Source organism: Diabrotica undecimpunctata, chromosome 10 (assembly GCF_040954645.1).
Source record: "Diabrotica undecimpunctata isolate CICGRU chromosome 10, icDiaUnde3, whole genome shotgun sequence".
Classification (NCBI taxonomy): domain Eukaryota; kingdom Metazoa; phylum Arthropoda; class Insecta; order Coleoptera; family Chrysomelidae; genus Diabrotica; species Diabrotica undecimpunctata.
The window spans coordinates 49,061,123-49,083,734 of NC_092812.1; the positions used below are offsets into that span (position 1 = coordinate 49,061,123).

The following is a 22,612-nucleotide window of genomic DNA, read 5'->3' on the forward strand; positions in this document are numbered from 1 at the left end:
AGGAAATAAAAAAACCTAGGATTCTTCAAGACTACAACAATACTATGGTTAGCATCAACAGGGTCGACCAACATCTTGCTGATCACTCTATAACCAGGAAACGTGGAAAAAATGATTACAAAATAATATTCTTTCACCTTCTCAAACTTGAACATGAGTGGAATGCTTTTGTGCTGAACAAAAAAGGGAAGGGGTAGAAACGTATCTAGAATTTCGAACGGGTTTGATAACGCAACTAATTGAGGTTTGCTACAAAGATAGAGGTCAAGAGGAAGACCTTCAAAGCTTCAAAACCCACTTAGACTTACCGGTCGTAATTTTCAGAAGTTGTTCCTGTCACAGGGAAAATAGCTTATCCAGCTAAAGTGTGACTCTTGTTTGTGTTAATTATTATAAAAATATAAATACATATATGCATGTCTTGTTCTTTACGCTACAAGGTAACTGTAAGCTTTTCTAAATAAATTCTTTTTGATCATCATCTCATCCACAGCGTGCATAAAAACTTTTGTTTTTTAGTTTGCTAGGAATGGCTTTTAGGTGATACAATTCTATAGGCAAGGTAGACAACAAAACCTTTTGCTCGCAGGTTTTATTTATCTAACCAAAAATTTATCAACGAGAAATCTTGGGATAATTATTATATATATCTTGAACCGTTAAAAAAATAAAAAAAAGGCAAAAATCAACATTGTATAACATTTTTAAATTCTGAAAAAAGTGAAAAAGCAAGTGCATTAATAAAAGAAATATATGTGGAAAAATAAATGGTTCGTTAAGGAGTTAAATAAACATTCCAAATAGTAAGTTTCGTACCTTTTATCTTAAAGGCTTGTTTCCACCGTTCCAGATTGTGTTTTAAATCTTTTTCCTGCTATTTCCTGCTAATACTACATCATTATCATACATAAAGCACCAGGGAATGTGACTCTGTAGTTCCGCTGTTATCTGATCCAACACGAATGAGAATGAATAAGGACTAAGCACCGAACCTTGGTGCAATATTAAATTAGATTTTCCCACCTATTAGCTGGATGTAAACAACTGTCTGAAATTTGCTTTAGCAACTATATTAAAGGTATAGATACTGGCGTAAGAAATGATCCAAAATTATTTTGGATGTACATAACTAATAAGCGATCTAGTCATAACCTACCTAACTCTTTATTTTATCAAGTCCAGTCTGCAACAAATGGTCAAGATATAGCTAATTTATTTATGAACTTGATATGAACTGGATATTCACCAAATAAAAACAACCTTTACATACCTATCCATCCATTAAATAGCAACTTTAGTACAAATATTTGTCGTTCTAAGATTACCATGACCGATATGTTTATTGGCATAAATGAGCTGCCCAATAAGCTTACTGCTGGTCCAGATGGAGTGTCTAATTTTTTATTAAAAAAGTGTGTCTGTATCCTTGTAATACAATTTGTTATATTGTTCAATAGATCTCTGGAAACCTCTATTTGCTTCTTCATGGAATGGTCAGAAAGACAACAATCACAACATGGTGGTCATAGCAAAAATCCACTGCAACAAGCTTGGTTTGTATCAATCTGATATATGATCTCATACGGAAGACCGTAAACAGGTAGATGCAATATACACAGATTTTTCCAAAGCATTTGATCGTATAGATCACCAAATACTTTTGGGAAAATTAATTAATGTAGACTATCATGTCAGGTTTGTTAAAGAGATGAAAAACTCTACATCTGGGAGAAATCAGAGTCAAGATAGGTTGTCATCTCTATGTCAGTATCATAGTAACATTTGGAGTTCCTCAAGGAGGCCGCACTACTCCACTTCAACCGATTTGATAAAGAATGGAGATGATAATCTCTTGGATTTGGAACATGGAATGGATATTACTAATGAGACTTGGAACACAATGAAAATAGTGATGTACAACATAGCAGGTTTAAAATAAAAAATTAATCAATTAGGATTTGTAAAATATATAACTAACTTTCACATTTTTAGATTATGTGGAACGCATGTAGATATATTTACACATAAGGTTTTTAATAATAAACAGACAGCTGTTAGATTTTTCAATTTTGGTAGAGCACGTGAAAGGTGGTTGTGTGGTATTAATCATAAGCTACGACATACGTTGAGGGAAGTGGATGATCAAATAATTGTAGATATAAAAATAAGTGATAAAAAAGTAAGTACCGCCCGCGTCATAAAAAACTGGTACAACTCTTATAACCAAAAACCGTGTTTTTTAAGTTGTGTACATTGGTTTTGTCACATGTGTCATTCTAATTTCTAGGGCACTGTTGCCAGTTCCACGAAAATATTACATGAAACCAGCTAAAAGCAGGGCTGTGCGACAGCCCGCCAGTTTTGAGTATACTAAAAACTAAAACATTATCGAACATTCTCTATCAGTCAGTCACATTTATTTAAACATGCATCCTAAAAAGTTCTCCTATTACTATTGTAATTTTCCATAATCTCAATTAAGTACCCACACATTGATTCGTGTTTTATTATAATTTATGAAAATATTTCAATTCAAAAATAATGATAGATAATCAATCTAGACATAACTTTAAATTATTATCATAAAACATTACACTGAGATATTGGATTGTAACTGTCACGTTTTGAAAAGCGTTTTTTCGTCCCGGATATTTTATAGTTTATAATCTACGTAGGATAAAGTATAATGTTAGTTTTTCACATTTATTGTTCTAATATTGTAATAAATAATAATTTAATTTTGGTAGTTTGCCTGTTACTAAACTTATTGACATAAAATACAATTCGTGTTCGGTAGGTAATTGAAGTATAAAATTACAGTATATGCATTCCAATGTTCCCTGTGCCAATACCCTAGGTTTAAAGATCCTTCAAACATTTTGGATATTAGCTCAACCCTATCTCTGGTTACTAAATTTATTAGATACGGTTTTTTGTTGTTAATGATAAAAATAATACCTATCTAAAAACTTTATACATTTTTGAACGTTATTTTTTATATATTTAGATTTTGTGCAATTCCGTTATCTGTGATGGCAACAACGAATTGATTCACGGACCATTGTGTCCAGTCTGAACACAGGTTTACATTGGGAAAAAAAGGTGTACCACTTTTATATGACGGGAAGTGTACTATTCCAGTATACCTGAGGCCTGGAGAGTACTGAGAAGACTGTTTTGAAAAAGTTGGAAGGGTTTTAATAGAAAATCCATATCAGAATGTTTAAAATAGTTTAGTTGTAGGTAATTTTAATGCAAGGTTGGGGGAGGAAGGAATTATAGGTGATGAGCTTGATGAGAATGACGTATACAGAAGGACGAACCTGAGTGAACAGAGAGTTTCTAAAAACAAGTTGAATAATCATCATGAAAAAAAGGTAATGGGGCTATGTGACGACTCTAATCTAGTTATTTTTAATGGCAGAACAAAAGGCGAAATAGAGGAGAGTATACAACTAGTACATGTGGCGTCACACATGTATACATAGTAAAAGCATTGTTGATGGAAAATTCATTCAGAAAACGATTTGTGATAAAGCCTTAAAGGGTTCTTAACAAAAAAAATCTGGTATCGTTAATTATAGTATACCATCATTAGTTAATGATTGAGGGAATGTATAGGTTTGTAAAAAAATTGTAACTATAATCAAAAAATCTTGAATTGAATATTGTATGTGAGCCCCGACAGCGAATTCGATGAATTTAAAATAAGGTGTAGTTGTTTACTAGCAAAGCAGGAAAGGTGTATTTCAAAAACGACCAAAAATCGACCGAAGTAAAGACACTAGTGATACAGGGTCAGGCTGATAAGGGCTCTCGAGAGTGCACTTTTGTTCGAAAAGTGTCCGCGGTGAGAACGTCAACTTCCTCCAAGCCACATAAATCTCAAACGGTTTTCCAGGGCTACGATTTAATCGAATTGCTTAATATTACCTGACAGGGCGTTCTTTCATTCCCTTGTTCTTCTCCGATAAGTTTAACTTACGCCGAAATTCCTGTAGCTACGATAAAATAATGAAACGTTTAATAAAATACTACAGAAACATTGGGGTGAATCATCACGTCTAATATTATTCCATGAAAGCAGGCTAGTGCCACTATGTTCTTATTAACGCCGAGAATGTTTCGTGGTTTTAATTTAATTAAAAGAAAGAATAGTGTAGATACAGGGCAAACTCATTCTAACGTCATATTTTCAAAAAGAATGATTGTTTTTTTTACACAAACCAACCATAAATGAGTATTGAAGGTCCAACAGAACTCTTGAATATGACACCAAAAAGGTACTGTTAATATTTTTTAAGACTTCAGGTCTTTTCCTTCAAGAAAGAGATACGGCATACGAATATGAGAAAAATAAAAAGGGCTATTGACTACAATAATTCAATAGCGTTCTTTTGCATACTAACAGCAACGTATCTATTTATTGTTTGAACTCAAGGATATTTACTAAAGGAGATAATGGGCTGTTTTTACAGTCAACTCAAAGCTGACAATTGCGTATCTAAATGTTGCGGGGATTAAAATGTAAGTGGTTAAAGAGTTTATGTATTTAGATTTCATATTAATACATACTCTAAAATTGACTACGGATGTTGGATCTATACGGATCTTCTTATAACATCAATGAAAACAAACTTTCTCCTCATTCCTTGAGCCGCTGTCAGAACATGATGACACCCTAAATATTGTTAGCTTGCTGTCTTCATTAGCTGCGATCCTGTGCCAGATGGACGGCTTCATGTAGGGATTTTTTCACCAGAGTGTTGCAGATCATCCTTTCAATCCTTGGCCTTCTACCTTTCCTTCTACTACCAATAGTTCCATAGTCCCCGCTCTTCTGGATATGTGACCGAAATAATTTAGGTATGCTGGGTTTAATTTTTTTAATAGTCTGTTTTTTATATTAGTCATTTTCATAATTGACAGGTTGGTTCTGTGTTCAGGCATGTCCAGAATACGTGTAAAATTCTTCTATAGACCCCCATTTCGCAGGCTTCGACCTTACTTCTATCTATTTTTAAGAATCCATGTTTCATCTGCGTATGTAGCAATGGAAAAAATAAGAGATCTAACACTGAGATTAGTATTTCTTGTTAATATTTGGTCTTTTATTATTTTAATTAATTTAGCTATTGTCGTTCGAGTCATTACTAGTCTACGCTCGATTTCTAACGAGATATTGCCATGCATTCTAAATACGCCACTCGATGTATGTGCCGTAAATTATTATTAGTTCTCTCTACGATCATTATTTTTGTTTCTCCGGCATTGATCTAAAGACTTAATTCTATTATTTTGCTTAGCCGTTCGGCGATGGTAGTCATTTCGACTTCATTCGCTGCTGGTGTAAGTGTGTCATCTGAGTATCACAGGTTACTGATTTTTCTGCCTCCTATAGTGATTCCTTCATCCCATTAATCTAATGCTCTTCTCATTATACAGGGTGTTTCAAAAAGGTATGTCATAAATTAAATCACACATTCCGGGGACAAAACCAACTTACCTTAGTACAACAGTGTACACAAAAAAAGTTACAGCCCTTTGAAGTTACAAAATAAAAATTTTCTTTAATTAATCTTTAATTTGCATTATCTCCTAAACTACTTGACATTTTGTATTAAAAATGGACACGTTACTTTCTTGTTCTAAAAGCATTTTTCATAAAAAAGAAACAACAAAATCTAAGCGCACAGAAAAATTTTAAGTACTTTTAAGTAATTTTTAAGTACGTTCAAATTAAATGAATTTTGTGTCATCATTAGTTTAACACATTATTTTTAAAATTTTTTTGCCTCATCACTTTTTTCAAAAAACAGTTTTTATTGAGTTACGGCCCTTTTCATTAACCTTGGCTTAAATGAATTAACAAGTACAAAAATGTCTATAACCTCTATAAATATTATATTACAATAAATGTTCAAAATGACCTCCATTTTCTTCAATACACATTCGGTACCTATCGTTTTAATAAGGAAAACCGAATGCGCTAAAAATCATATTTTTCTGACGAAATTGATTTGCAGCTTCAATTATTCTAACCCTCAATTGTTGTTGGTCCTCTATTATTACAGAATACACTTTCTCTTTCATAAACCCCCAAAAACAAAAGTCCATGGAATTTAGACCTGGACTTCTGGGTGGCCAAGAAATAGGTGCGTCAGGACCCTTTCCAATCCACCGACCAGAATACTGCCTGCAAAGGTATTCCCGGACTTCATTACTGTAATGCGGTGGAGCGCCATCTTGTAGTAACCACATATTTTGCCTTATTGCAATATTCACTTCTTACAAATACTCTTGTAAATCGTTTGCCAAGAACTGCAAATAATTATCACCATTTAAATTGTTGGGAAGAAATACTGGGCCAATTAGATTGTTATCCACAATTCCTGCCCAAACATTAACTTTGAAAGTCCTTTGGTGACGAGTCGTTTTTTTTGGCGTGTGGATTTTCGTCGGCCCAAAAGGGGTCGTTATGATGGTTTGTTATTCCATTTCTACTGAAGGTAGCCTCGTCGGTAAACAAAATATTTCTAATAAAATTAACATTTTGAGTGTTTGCCATTAACAACCAATCACAAAATCCAATCCTTTTAGGATAATATTCAACCAATAACTTTTGAACCGTTGGGAAGTGATAGGGTTTAAGCAGCTGATCCTTCAAACGTCACCAAACGCTTACTTGAGGAACATTTAGTTGAGCAGCTATTACCCTTGTACTTGTTCCAGGGACTTCTTCAATGATTTCTAAAATGTCTTCATCAGTTGCATCCATTATTGGACGACCACTATTGACAGCAACTTGCGGTTGGAATGTACACGTTTTCCATAAACAACGATCAATGGTCAGAAATAATCGTCTATCGGGTGTATTTCGATTGGGGTATTTTACTGCATTACGCCTTGCGGCTGCTGCACTATTTCCTTGACATTCCTGAAATGTTTAGGCCATTGTAATATCAAAATTTTTAATATTAATCTTATTCACAAAATAAATGATAGCTTCAAATTATTGACTATTATTCATGGAACTGTTTGTAATTATTATATCTGTAGAAACTAATTGTAATTTTATGGCCAACTAGAAAAAACTAGTTTTTCGAAAAAGTGATTTTTTTCAGAACAAGAGAGTAACGTGTCCATTTTTATTACAAAATGTTAAGTAGTTTAGGAGATAATGCAAAAAAACAATTTTTATTTTGTAACTTCAAAGGGCTGTAACTTTTTTGTGTACACTTTTGTACTAAGGTAAGTTAGATTCAATCAATTTATTTTTGTCCCCGGAATGCGTGATTTAATTTATGACATACCTTTTTGAAACACCCTGTATATACAAAATGGTGTATAACAATGGTGACAGTATGCAGCCCTTTATAGTTCATTTGTTTTTCCGTGTTTTCCGTGACCAATCGGATTTATCGATGAACTTTTCCATATTTAATAAATTATGAATATTATGTTTTTAATATAATAATAAAAATTCCGTGGCAAATAATGCTTGAAAAGCAGTTTCATTGTCCACGTTTTTCATTTTCAACCCACTCTGCGACACAAGCGTTTCACATTAGTCAGTTTGAGGTCGTAAAGTCGGTTAAAGCAGAATGTTTTTAATAATTTTCTTCGCTGTGACAATTCTGGTAGAAATACCCGAGTTGATACTTCACCGTCATCATAAAGTTTGTAATTAAATTCGGCAATGAAACATTTTTTATGGAAGACACGAGTTGTGAGTTTGCCAAATTCGATATCTCCATAAATAGGGTATTCAACAAGTTGGATACGTTTATTTTTGTGGATTTAAAAACTTTAACAACTTGCTTAAACTGAATATTGAATGTAAATATCTATAAGAATTCGATGAATCTGAAATAACCTGGACTGTTTTGCTTGGAAAAATAATGTAGTATTTATGTGACCATAAAAATGAATTAGCATAATTACTTCTTCTTCTTTTATTTCAATGTTGACTAGGGGAGTTTCTGTGGATGTGTGTGTGGGTGTATGTGTGTGTTTAAAACGGTAAAAATACGGAATTAAATATATTTGTCACAGAAAGTACTATACAGAACTTTTACTATAATATGAATACACAGTTGACTATAAATGTGACGTTATCCAGCGAGGTAAATAGATATGCTACTACTGACCCGTAGAACTACTTACATGACCTCCTTAACCTTCCGTGACTGGCGCTCGTTTTCTGTGCACCGATAGTGGCGGTGGACTATGAGTCCGCATATCTTTTTGCATGTGAATATATAGTACATGTGACCTTTATTTATAAACAAGCAATGTAAATTATTATTATATTTGTTTTAGTAAAAATATACAAAAGAAAAATGTAATACGCAAAAAAATTAAAAATACAACTTCAATCAAATAAAAGGCAGATATCGAGTAAAGTTTTTTATTATTAAATCTTGTACAACAATGTAAGTATAAACGTAATTTTTATAGAAATCACCATTCTTTTGAAAAACAGAACGTTTTGCTAATATCAATTAAACAAAAAATCGATAGAGATTCTCTAGCACTTAGCAAGGCTGATAAGGAAAATTGTGTTGTAATTCTAGAACAAATTCAATACATAGAGCAAGTAGAATCTTTCCATTCAAATAACAGTTTTGTAATTTTAGAGAAAAATGCACTTAACACCTTTATTATTAAAACAAAAGCAATGGTTAAATTGTTTAATGATACTATTACTAAATATAACAACAGAGAGTTAACTGTATCTAATCCTATAACGCCTAGATTATATGGACTTCCTAAAATCCATACACACAATTGTCTCATAAGGCCTGTTGTAAGTTTCTGTAACAATCCAGTTTCTATATTATCAGAGTTTATTTACAACATAATTCAGTCAATCACTAATTTTAAACCTAAGTTCTTCATTAAAAATTCTTTAGATCTAATAGTACGTTTAAATAACATCAAAATAGAAGAGAGTTTTTATTTAGTTTCTTTTGTTGTTTCCAATTTGTTTATTTCTGTACCAAGAGATAAAACTTTACCTTAAGTGCACAACCTTTTAAACAATTGCAACATGTCAGCAAAAGACAAAGATGCCATCTTAACTACGCTTAAATTTTGTCTTAATCCGGACTTCTTCCAATTTAATCAACAAAAAATATATAAACAACCAACAGGTTTAACGATGGGTTCTCCATTATTACCTGTTTTAGCTGATATTTTCTTAGACAGCTTAGAACAGAAATTTGTTAACAGCAACAAAATAGTTTTTTGGTTAAGATATGTTGATGATTGTATAGCTCTCATACAGGGAACCCAAGATGATGCCTTACAGATTCTGGATGATCTTAATAACCTCTATCCTAACATCTCTTTTACACTGGAACCAGACTGACAATAAGTTGAACTTCTTGGATATGGCTATATCTCGTAAAAGATTCTCTAGAGTACAATATTCACAGCAAACCTACTCGAACAGATTATGTGATACATAAAACATCTAATCATCAAACCCAACATAAAATGGCTGCTTTCAACAGTTACATTTATAGGCTTCTCACATTTCCACTTTCTAATAAGTACTTCAATTTAGAACTTAATACTCTCAAGAAAATTGCTTTTAATAATGGATATGATCTCAACATCATCCATAAGCTTCTAAATAGAGCTAAACTAAAAATAACATAAAAGCTTGCTTATTCATCATAATGCTTGCTTCAACCCAATGCCACAAATAACATCAGATATTTCTCTTTCACTTATATCAGCAATATTCCCAAAAACATCAAAACTTTTGACTTCTACAATTGAAGACATCAAAATTTCCTTCAAGTCACACAACACTTTAGGTTTCTTTTTAATCAACATCAAAGATAGGATGAATAATCTTGACTAAAGTAGTATTTATAAATTAAAATAATGAATGTGATGCCTCTTATGTAGGTAGAAACATTCAAAAGTTATCTACTAGAATCACAGAACATTTGAAAAGACCAAACTCTTCAAGTTTTGAACTCCAAGAAAAACTACTTGGAGTTCTCACTGTCTTAATACTCAAATTAATATAAATTGTACTAAAGTTCAACCTATTTTTAAAAATTTTATTGCAACTTCACCTCGTAGGGGACCCAGCTCGACTATTTAGACTTACCGCACTGAATATATTCATTAAGAATTTATAAATTTCATATTTTAATTAATATTAATATTTCATTCATCAATAACTTACAAAACAAGCTTGTTCATGATCAATTGATCTATAGTTGGCGTTGATTACACCTTCCATATGTCTTTGCAATTTAGATATACCATCTCCACAGTTATATATTTCAACATCTCCATTTGTTGTTTAGTTGGTCTTGAATAATGCTTTGACATTTTAATCGTATGGTTCTTCCATTGACTGTGGGTTTAACTGAGCTATTGGTATTATACCCCATTTACACATTTTGGTTTTTAATTCTAAGTATTTCAATTTCATAGTTCGATTTCTTCTTTTCTACAGTATTGGTAGTGCTTGGTAGACCTTTTTATTGTAGTTAACCACCCACTATTTATTAGATTGTTTAGTCTAGGTCTTACATTCACACTCTATGTCCACTTCAGTGACCCCTAAACTAACACCCAAACTATTACTGATAAGTTTGAGTTTGAGATCTGGATGATGCAATCTACATAAAGTAATCTATATAATTTCATATTTCATCTGTTGACTTCTTATAGTAGTGTCAGTTGGACCTTTGGTCAGTGTTCAGTTTCATAGAGTTTTGAAATGTGTAGATCACATCACCATGATTGTGACTGCCCATCCAAGTTGTGGTATGTCAGATGTCACTTTAACATTTCCGTTAAAACCAGGAGCCCTTCTCTCTCCTGCTGTTACCCACTATGTAGCTTCTTTAAATTTATAATAATTTTTAAACTGTTTGTCCTTTGTCTCGTGTTGTGTAAATGTATTTGTTAATGTTTATGAGATTTACCCAATTACTGGATAGCCTAATTTTGACGAAGTAAGTCTTAAAGGTTATATTACAAAAAATTTTAATTAACCATCAACTTCGAGTTTTTTTGAAGGTAATTAATTTTTCTTCGGTTAAAACAACGTTTCTTGGCTTATTTCAGATGCCCCTGAACATGGTCTAGGAGCGAAAGTACTTGGGCAAGATTTAATAATAAAAAACTGTGCTGCTCCGCAATTTGCTACCACAAACAAACGAACGCACTTGTGTAGGTAACATCATACACTAAACACAGTCCACAGTCCGTAGTCAAGGAATACAGATCACGGCGGTTGGTTTGTGTGGAGAAAATTGAAATAAATTTGAAAAACATTTCGCTGCGGATTGTAAGTCCGCGCACCAGTCACGGAAGGTTAAACGATATTTTCGATGGCTCTCTATTTTTTAATATGATAAATTTAGTTGAAAGATTCCAACAAAAATAAAATGGAGTAGTTTTTTACTTCGCTTGGTCTTTATGTTAGGTAGACAGCCCGGTCGTAAAGGTTAAACTCTTCATGTGAATTTAATTGGGTTATTATATTGTATTTAATTTATTAGGACGTGTTCGGAAAATACTTCTAACGAGCGGAGAAGTTTTTACCGCTAAGATAAAGGATTTGCCCAGGAAAAATCATTTGGTAGCAATTTGTGAGACATGTAGCAGTTTACTTTAAAAAATAACTTTAAAATGAATATTTTTCACATTGTAACGTTTTCTTTGTCTAGTATTCTTTTGCGCTTTCAGGCATGAGGTAACTATGTACTTAAAACTTAAAATAAGTCGTAAAAGAGTCATTTTTATCTTGCAATCTGAAAATATGAAATTGTTAAAAATTTTAGCTGTCCATTTAATTAAAGAGGAGTTAAAAGTGTAATATGTTCTTTAAAATTTTGTTAACTGAAAATCTCAGACTGTATTCAACTGCAGTTAAGTGTTTAACTGTACCTTTACTCTTTTATTCTGAGAATTTCTTGACAGTATAAAAGAAAACTGGAAGTAATTACTGTAATGATATAATATAACTTTGCTGACACGGTTTTGTGATATTAATTCAATTTGTCTTTGTAGAAAACGTTTATTTCGTTTTTCGCTTTAGAAACAAATGTAGGTAGCAAAACTATTCTTCTATTAACAGGTAAATTTTAGAAACGTGTTACTATTAACAATAGTAAAAAGTTTTTTGTTTTATTTATATAATTAAGTGAATAGTAATTTTCTGACTACCCCCAATAATATTAGATAAGAAAGAAAAAGAAATTAGACATAATAATTGAAAAGACCAACTAGGGATACGGCATAGGGCAGCAGGTATGTCATTAGTGAGTCCAGGCTGAAAGAAAATTATCCCCACAGATTTGAAATCATACATTTATAGGCGGCAATGAAATATCGTTTTAACAGGCTATAAAACTACGGTGTAGAAAACAAGGGGAAACTACTACACTATCTACCAAGAACAATGAATATGCAAAGTACAAACACATACTTGGCTCCCAGTCCGTGGCAGACCTAAGAGAGTCAGGGGGTGCTAAGAGAGCTAGGACCCGCCCGAAAGTAAAAACCCCAAATATAAACCAACGATGGAAATCAGCACCTGGAGTGGAATACCTCGGAATAAGCGGGATGAGATGGCCTGCTCAGGAAAAATGAACATTGACAAGAGGATAATAATATTACTCACGTAATAACCAGAAGCAATACTGAAATGGTGTTGGATTCATATTGAACTATAAAGAAAAGCGTTACAAATATGGTCTATTATTCAGATTCTATGCCACTTCTACAACTGCAAGGAAATCAACATCAACATTATACAAGTCTATGCTCCAGCAACCGATAAACACGATACCAAAATTAAACAGATCTACAAGTTTCAGTATATCGAACGAAAAAACATGGAATAGCAATATTATTGGGAGATCTCAAGGTAAAAGTGAAAAATGACAGAGTTGAAAGCATTATTGTTAAAAATGGACTGGGACTACGAAATGAAAGAGGCGACAGACTACTTTAATTCTGTCAAGAACATTAGATAATTGATATGAATACATGGTTCAAACTACTAGCTCGAAGATCATACACATATGCAGAAATCGGCACAAGACAATAAAGAAAATGGCATCAGAAATCAGATAGACTACATTTTATAATAATTAATTAAAGTATCAAAATAGCATTACAAGTGCAAAGACTTTCCCCAGTGTAGATGTTTCCACCGATCACACTTTGCTTGTAGACAACTTTAAAAATAAATTAAAAATCAAAACACAAACTAAAGAACCAAAACCAGACATAAAAATCCCTTACTTGAATGTTTTTTCAAAGTTAATCGAAAGCAGTATGACTTCATTTAAAAGAACCTTAAATATAGACGAGACACTAAAGAACCTTGTTACCATTATCACAAGAGCAGCAGAAAGAGCAATATGAACGACTACATGCATAAAACAACGCAACCCTGCCCCATGGTGGAATCATAAATGCAAAACAGCAGTCGAATCTAGCAAAAGAGCTTTTAATAAATACAAGCGCTACAAAACTGTTGAGAATAAAATTGAATATATTAAACAACGTGATATAGCGAAGAACACAACTAGAAATACCAAACGCCAGTCATGAACTCAAAATGTATCAACGTTAAATGTAAATACTCCCATGACTGAGGTATGGAACTGGATGATTGTGATGCCTCTTATGTAGGTAGAACCATTAGAAAGTTATCCACTAGAGTTTCAGAATATTTGAAAAGACCAAACTCTTCAAGTTTTGGTCAACACTACAATCCAGTAAACACAATTTTAACATCAACACTGGTTCATCTATCTTACATGATATTAGTAGAAAGAAAAACTATATGGAGTTGGATTTATTGGAAGATTTGGAGATTACAAGGGAAACAAATGGAAACTCTCACTGTCTTAATACTCAAATTAATTTAAATTGTACTAAATTTAAACCTATTTTTAAAAACTTTATTACAGCTTCACCTCGTAGGGTACCCAGCTCAACTGTTTAGACTGCCTGCACTGAGCACATCCATATTAATTTTATAGTTCTACCATTGACTGTGGGTTTAACTGAATTACTTGGATTACACCCCATTTATATACTTTGCTTCATTTTTGATTTTTAATTTTAGTATTTTAATTACATAGTCAGATTTCTTCCTTTCTACATTACAGATAGTGCTTGGTAGACCATTTTATTGTAGTCGACTACCCACTGTCTAATATATTGTTTAGTCTTTTTCTTGCATTCTTACTTTACGTCGACTTCAGTTGCTCTCAAACTAACACCCTAATTATTATAGACAGGTTTGAGTGCGAGATCTGGATTATTCAATCTACATAAAAAAAAATATTCTATATAATTTTATATTTCATCAGTGACCTCCTATAGTAGTGTCAGTTGGACTTTTGGTCAATACTTAGTTTCATAGAATTTTTAAAAGGTGCAGATCACATATCTATGATTGTGACTGCTTATCCAAGCTGTCATTTGTCACATGTCACCCCAACATTTCCGTTAGATCGGGAGCCATTCTGTCTCCGGCTTCTGCACGCAATGTAGCTGCTCTTCGATAATTTTAAAGTGTTTGTTTGTCCTTCTGTAGTGTAGTGTGATGTACAGTTATATGTTTATGACATTTTGTTCTTGTCGGATAGGCCGCAATTGACGAAGTAAGTCTATAAACGTTAATCACATAAAAACTCTTTATCAACCATAAACTTCGAGTTTTTATCGAAGTTAATCAATTTCTTTAGTTATAAAAAAACGTTTCTTGGCTTATTTCAGATGCCCCTGAAGATGATCTAGGGATCGAAAGTACTTGGGCAAGATTAAATCAAACTGTGCTCGATATATGCCTTTTATTTGATCAAATAACATATATTTCAAAGTAACATTTATGAAGCATTCGCATTAAGGAGTAAATGACTAGCGGTTTTCTTTGACATATCAAGAGATTTCGATACAGCATGCAAGATTATATTATAATAAAAAATTACATAGTTGGAACATCCAAGGTCACCGCCTTTTCTTTATTAAAAACTTCCTTCATAATATAACTTTCAGAGTTAGGACAAACAACACAACATCAGGTATAATGTATCCAGAAAATTGCATTCCTCAAAGATGGGTTATAAGTCCTACCCTCTTTATGGTGGCAATCAATGATATTCTCAAAAACTTAAAATCGCCTATAAAAGCACGAGTCTACGCAAATAATCTTGTAGTTTTTTAAAAGTTAAAGATATACAAAATATAGTTTGTCACACACAGAACTTTATACAACACATGGAACTCCGGTCACAAAAAACAGGTTTTTGATTTTGCACTAAAAATCTCGTTTCATCCTGTTTTCTAAGAAAAATGTCACAAACACCCCCAACCTAAGACTATGTGATGAGAAACTAAAACGTGTAACGTCAATAAAGTTCTTGGCCACGACATTCGAAGAAACTTTAAGCTGGAAACTTCATATAACAAATTTGAACTTATCTTGTCATAAGCGATTAAATCTTCTAAAAACTCTGGCCAGTAAAGAATGGAGCGCAGATCGCCAAACACTTTTGATGTTATACAGAACATTATTCAGATCAAAATTAGATTATGAATCTACTATATATTCTACAGCCACTAAGACACTGCTAAAAAAACTTGACAGTCTTCACAATCTCTCTTTACGTATAATATCTAGAGCGTTTTGCACAACACCAATCAAAAGTATATATTCTAAAGTTAGTTAACCGCCCCTAGAAGACAGGAGACTTTATTTAAGTCTCAAAAGCTGCAAAAATCAGGTCTTACTCCAGAAACCCTACTATAAAAAATTGTTTTACAGAAGAGTTCTCAAATCTCTTTATAAATAAGGCAAGAACGGCCAAACTTTTCTACGCAAGAATTAGAAGCTACTTAAATCAATTAAACTACATGTTCCCAAACTGGTTTCTCTTCCAATCGTCCTCAATTCCTTCATGGCAAATAAAGAACCCTGAGTGCCTAACTGCTGCAGTCATAACCCCAACATCGACAAATAAATACAAAATCCCTTCAGAGTACTCCATTTACTCTGCTGAACTATACGCTCTATACCAGGCCACCCTTACTGTCAACGCATCCAATAGTACCAATGATATTATACTCACAGACTCTCAAGTTCCGTACAGTTAATCCAATACGTCTACTCAACTAATCCTTTGGTCATCAAGATAAAACAAGAAGTTCATACCGCTCTACTGAATGGAAAAAATATTATATTCTTCTGGATAGCATCCATATTGGAATTTAAGGAAATTAAAGAGGCAGACCACGCTGCAAATAAGCTGCAACTAGTGATAGTGCGGAGTGTACTGAAACATTTTGGAGTGTGGATGTTTGAAGGCGACGGTCAAATGTAAAGTGCGATATAGGTGGTAAGAAAAGGGAAAGTGTCATCGGCCAAGCTACATCATAGTAAAAAATCGATAAAACCCTGACCCACATCACCAACAAGTAGGAGAGACCAGGTAATATTAACGCGACTCCGACTGAGTCATACGTGATTAACTAATAGCCATGTGTTTTCCAACAAACAAGAACCAATATGTGACAACTGTGAAGAAAAGTTAACAATCAAACATATATTAGAGAAATGTCCGGCATTAACGCCAAAGCGCATGTTGTAGAATATACATAACAAACTAATTCATATTTTATGTCTACAGTGCAATATGTCAAACCTAAAAAGTTTCTTAACTTCAATTAACATTCTAAACGCTATCTAAACATATAAATGTATATGTAATACAATTGTTTACTACTATTGTTTCGGCAATAGCCAATTTGACTGATGCGATTTTTGTTAATAAAAAAAACCAGACATAAATTTACTGAAGAAAGAAGAAACGAAGCAAAATATTATATGTCGCATTAATTAAGATTGTCAAAAACTTATAGAAACGCGGAAAGTGTAGAGGGAGAAGCTCCTGACAAGTTGTGGTTTGAATTGAAAACAATAATTAAACAATCTGAAGACAATCTAAAAACCACAAACCAACAGGCAAAAAACCATGAATTATTCTATATTTGTTAGTACCTCTGATTCCACGTTTTTTACTTTTTTTAAGTTCTCCTTTGTTGATTCGTTAGGCTGGATTTGCAAACTGTACAAGGTTTTGTAGAAGTATTTGACTATCTTTATTATTTTATATTTGTCCTTCTCTTCCGTAATAATAGTGACTTTAATACTGGGACCGTGATTTCTAATTGTACCTGTACAGCGCACAAACCTGTGCGCTTTTTCTCCATAAGAATACCATTGCCCTATCTTAGCCGTACTGCACTCTAAGTGTAAATTTTTTTCACTTGTCAGTGTGACTTTTTCACTTTCTTGATTTTTTATTGATACCCTACTATTTAATATTGGGTGTTTACTGACGATCATGTATTTGATCATTTTGATATTTAGATCTATCGATATAGATAATCTAAAAAACTAAGTTATCTAAAGGTGTTTTAACATTTTAGTAAAAATATCCAAAATCTTTTGGGGGCCTAAAAATTTGCTACTAATAAATAAAATTTCACAAAACTTATATAAAAATTTTCCAATAACGTGAATAATTATAAGGGTTTTAAATTTCAAAAGGGATGAGAAGAGTGCACCCTTCATGAAACTTTTCTTTAGATTGTAATAAAGGTTAAATTGAATATTTCAACGAATTCATGTCTAAATGTCCAATTGAACGAAAAACCAAATTTCCCCAAAGCTTTATTTCCCATTTAAAATTAAAATTCAGTTTTAAGGATGCATAAATCACAAATTAGCAATTTTACATTAGATGAATTTATCTTTCTGTCGCCTTTTACCGGATATTGTCTGACCATTCTCCTTCTATCTGATTTTCTCCCATTAAATTTTTTAAATTAAAAATCGAAATTAATATTAAAATAGAATCGTTTAGTAACTTAATTTAATTAAACCCTCTTTAAGATATCTTTTTATCTGTAATTGTATATTAAAAGTGTTTTGTACGTTCATGAAAAAACCAAAACTTTATTTAAATACAGTGAAGCTTCTCTATAACGGACATCAACGGGGGGAAAAATTTTTCGCCTTTTTTGCCAGTTCCTTTCCTAACAAGTGATTTAGTGTGCCCCCTTTTTATATTAATGTCTGTTTTGTCTTTTTGATTGTGTTCTGTTTGTCCCTAAGTGTCTTTGATTTTCTTTATTTGTTTTAATTTTAATATTTACATCATAATTTTCTGCCAAAACAGAGACCAAATCAATTTATCGCAATTTGATAGTTACAAGTTGGAGTTATTGCACACCCACAAATTATACATCCACCTTTATTTATTATTATATAGCTACCCTTTTAATAAATAATTCAATAAATTAACATACATTTCTAAAATATACCTATTGAATAAATGTAAATAACTTTTAAATAATATAAGACATCACTTACTTTTTTAACAAACAAATACACAATACCTACATCCCATTTCATTTGTTAGTATCTCTCCTCTCAAGAACTTCCCCTCTAATTGTCAAACAGTTACAATAAAACCGATGATTACCCATCACCAGCAATCCAGGATAGTTTGAACCATGTTTCCAAATCACTACTTAATAATTCTTGTACCGGAATGTAAGTAGTATTTTTGGTTATTTACTAATTTATTTCAATTCATTAGATTATCTTATGCCATTTTGTTGGTTTTACTTTGTCTGCTTTAATCAATTTTTATTCATATTAATAATCAGACATATAATATTGGCGTAATTGCTGTAATTGTTTTCTTTATAAGACAACACCCTAATGTGGGTTTCTGTAATTTCAGCATCTAATTTACCAGGTACCGTTAGACCTGAAGGTGCATAGTAAATTGTAGTATGCGATACCGGTAGTTGGTAGTCTAATTAAATTGATTGTAAGTCTTATTTTATTTCTTTTTACCTATTTGAAATGGACTCACACAGGCAACACATTCATAATTTAGTTCTAGCTTAGTTTACTTCTACTTCTACTAGCCCATAACAGGATTTTCCGTTAATAGGGCTGCATCAATCTCTACGTAGTTCAAAAAATTTTGACCTGCATGACTTTCGCCAAAGATTGGCAATGGCAAATCATCTTTCAGGTCTTGTAACTCCAGATTTTTCACAATTTCTTCTCCATTACTACCGTTTATTATAAAAACCGCACCTAATGAAACACTTTTTAATTGTTTTGGCTGAAACGTCTCTACATGCTGCTACAGTCCAAATTAAGGCGTTAATAATCGTTATGGATTTCTACAGTTCAGCCGTTGATAAAGAACATTCTATAGATGAAAATATTCTCCTCATCAAAAACTTTCTATACAGGGATATAAAATTTTTAATTATTCCTTGTTCTAACGGTTGATAATGGGCTGTAGTATTAGGTGGCAAAAATATTATTTATACGTATACGATAACTGAATATCCAGATAGTATGTTCCATTGTTTAGGAATAAGAGTTTCTCTTTTTTGACATTGCATTTTTCTGTAGAATTTGTGCAGCAAATCTTTCATAATATCTCTGTTCATCCTGGTCTTGTTGTTGTAGTACCAGTCGACTTCGAGTTTCTCAACATGAAAATTTTTAAAACATCTAGGATTTTTACTTTTACCAATCACCAAAGGTTTTTCGTTTTCCACATTTAAATTTGCACAAATTAATACGGTTAGCCTTTCCTCAAAAGATTTGCCCACAGTACACTTTTCATTACGAAATTTAAAAGTTTTACTTGGTAAGGCTCGATAATACAAACCAGACTCATCAGCGTTATAAATGTTCTCAGGTAAATAGTCACTTAATAAATTTTGCAGTTTTCTTTGTCACTCTGAAACGTTGTAAAAGGTTAACATTTGCAGCTTGTTATGTTCTAAGCAAAACTTGTCAAACCAACCATTTAAAGCTTTAAAATTCAAATTGAGTTCTTTCGCCGCTTCTAAAGCTCTTTGTTTTATTATCGGTCCAGATAATGGAATGTTCTTACTTTTCACTTTACAAAAGCAATCGTACACTATAGTATAGATGGCAATACCTTCAGTTTTAATCCTCTTTTTTTTTTGTTTAACATTTTCACTTTCTCTATACCACTTTTTTAAATCGGACTTTTTTTTAAATGTCAGTAATTAAGTTTTTCCTGTTTGAAACTTTTCGGTCAAAACTCGAACACTATATTTATTTTTTAGATGGTTCTATCACCGATATTTTTTTTTCCAAACTAAAAAACTTTCTTTTAGTTAAAAACATTGTTGCCCTTAGATCAGAATATCGCAACTAAATTAAAATGTGTACAAAGGATGAATAAATTCCAAAATGGGTTCTTCCAAATCAAAGTCGATGTACCTAAAATACATAGTTTTATGACCATAAGTGCCAACTTATATAATTAGTATTATGGCTACAATAGGTTATGTACGAGTTTAATCGACAGCGGAGGTCGAGCGGTGCAGACGTGTGCTTTAGTCGAAGCGAGCATACAAGGCTTAGTAGCTTGATGACTTGTAAATATTAAAGCGAAGAGCGGATGCGAAGTTGTTTTTAAATAAAATGTCGAGGAGCTGCCTTTATGTGCTTCTCGTAGAGGTTATTCTCAACTAGCTTCGGTGAAGTCGGACAGAAACCGTCCCTGCGCCTGCGATAAGGGAACAGCAAGTTCCTGGGACGACATCCAGAAAAACCGTCTGGCAGCGGTCAAGCGGAAAGACAAAAACAAAATCTTCAAAGTAGTAAACTCCCACAATCTTACAAACAACTTTTTATTCACGGCCATAAGGCAATCATCGACATCACCTCGAAAAGTTCTGACACGCAGATGTCAGAGCAAGAAGACGAAGAAGACCCATTCGTCGTCCACCCCAAGTCGTAAAAACATCTATTTTAATTGATCTAGATACAATAGTAAACAACACGGAGAACATAACGGATAATGAAAACGGCGAATCAAGCGGAGACGCCGACATTGATGATATTAGAAGAAAGAGAAGCCACTTTGACTTGGAATACGAGGAGTCGAAAAGAATAAAGGAAATGAAGATAGTCGAAAAGGCAAACATCAAAGAAATCGAAATGGTCCGTGCAATTGAAAAACTGAACAATGCGATCTTGTTCCAACACTACCACTACCATTCAAAAGAAAAAAATAATAATAACAAAAAAAGGAAGATTGAGGGACATAAGAGTGGAACTAAAAGACCTTATCAGGAAAGAAAACAGGAGAAGAAGAAGAGCTTATCGTACAAGGTTCCAGAATGATAAAACGATTGCAAACAAACTAAATAGAGAAGTTTATCAGTCATCCTCAGGCCTTTTATACCAGCCATATAGACTTAGACCCCTCAAGCTGATCGTACGCAGATCCTATGTTGGTCAGAGCTGGTAGCTCTCTGTTCGGAACACACACTTTTTTCTTTTAGGGACACCAGTCCCAATGTCAAGTTAGAGTAACTTCAATAAAGTCAGTAAAGTAAATAGGGAGAAAATAGTCAATAAAAACAGAGGATGTTCCATTACCCAGGGCACCCAAAGTAACTTTCAGATTATAAGCCTCCTTAAGAAAGTCACACGATGGGATGGGGTGGAGGAAAAGCCTGGAGGTTAGATAAGTACTACTTCAACAGCGAAGTGTGACCGGTTTGATCTTCGGACATGTGGATCCCACTTTACAATGGTATACAAACGTTCCTTAGGGGCAGGGTTGATCTGTGTTTGTGTGTGTGTGTGTGTGTGTGAATTATACTATTCGTAGAAAATTATATACTTCAAAAGATTTGATACCCAAAATATCACGACGTGTATTCTTGCAAACATTAAGGCAATTGAACATTAAATATATGAAAAGAAGTATAAAGATTATTCTTATAGAAATAGAAGACATTATTTTTTGATAAATTTTTAAAATTCATTTAACAACGCAAAAGATACACTACTGAGTGTCTGGTATCTACTGTTATTTTTTACTGGTCAGCGTTGTCACATTTTATTGGATACTTTAACAAGTCATTATTCAATGACTACTTGACGGTATGTGAATTATTATTTATCATTTAACCTTCACTTGTCCACTGCTGGACATAAATCTCCTTCACAATTTTCCATCTGTTTCAATCTTGTTCCTCTTACATCCTATTCGTATGGCAATGTTTTAGATAGTAAGTCCAACGTGTCGATGTACGAGCTCTGCTTCAGTAAACATCATCTCTTGGTATCCATTCCAGTATTCGCTTTGTCCATCTATTATATGGCATTCAAGCTACGTGACCTGCCCAGTTTCAATTCAGTATTCTTTTCCCGCAGTGAAACGCCTAACATGGTAGGTTTCATCACCTCTTAAGCCACACGGATCTTTTTCACTGTTCTTATCCTAGTCAATGTTTTCGCTACCTAAGTCAATACTGGCAAAACATACTGATTAAAGGTTTTTCTTTTAAGACTTTTTGATATGTCGGCGATTTGAAAATGTAGTTCCACTTGCCGAAGGTTGCACAAGTCATTCTTATACGACAGAGAAGCTCAACGGTTTGGTTATCTTTTACTATGCGAATCTCGTGACGTAGGTTTATTATTGTTGAGTACCTCGAGGCCAACCTGGGCTATTCATTCGTTCCATAT

General features: G+C 33.0%; 1 protein-coding gene across 1 annotated transcript in view; it reads right to left on the minus strand.

Annotated features, from left to right (window-relative positions):
* DIP-delta (Dpr-interacting protein delta) overlaps nt 1–22,612 on the minus strand; it is a 687,368-nt gene that overhangs the window by 425,234 nt on the left and 239,522 nt on the right. The window contains exon 4 of the mRNA XM_072545958.1: nt 577–582. Within this exon, the coding sequence (XP_072402059.1) occupies nt 577–582 (6 nt within the window). The remainder of the gene's footprint in view (nt 1–576; nt 583–22,612) is intronic.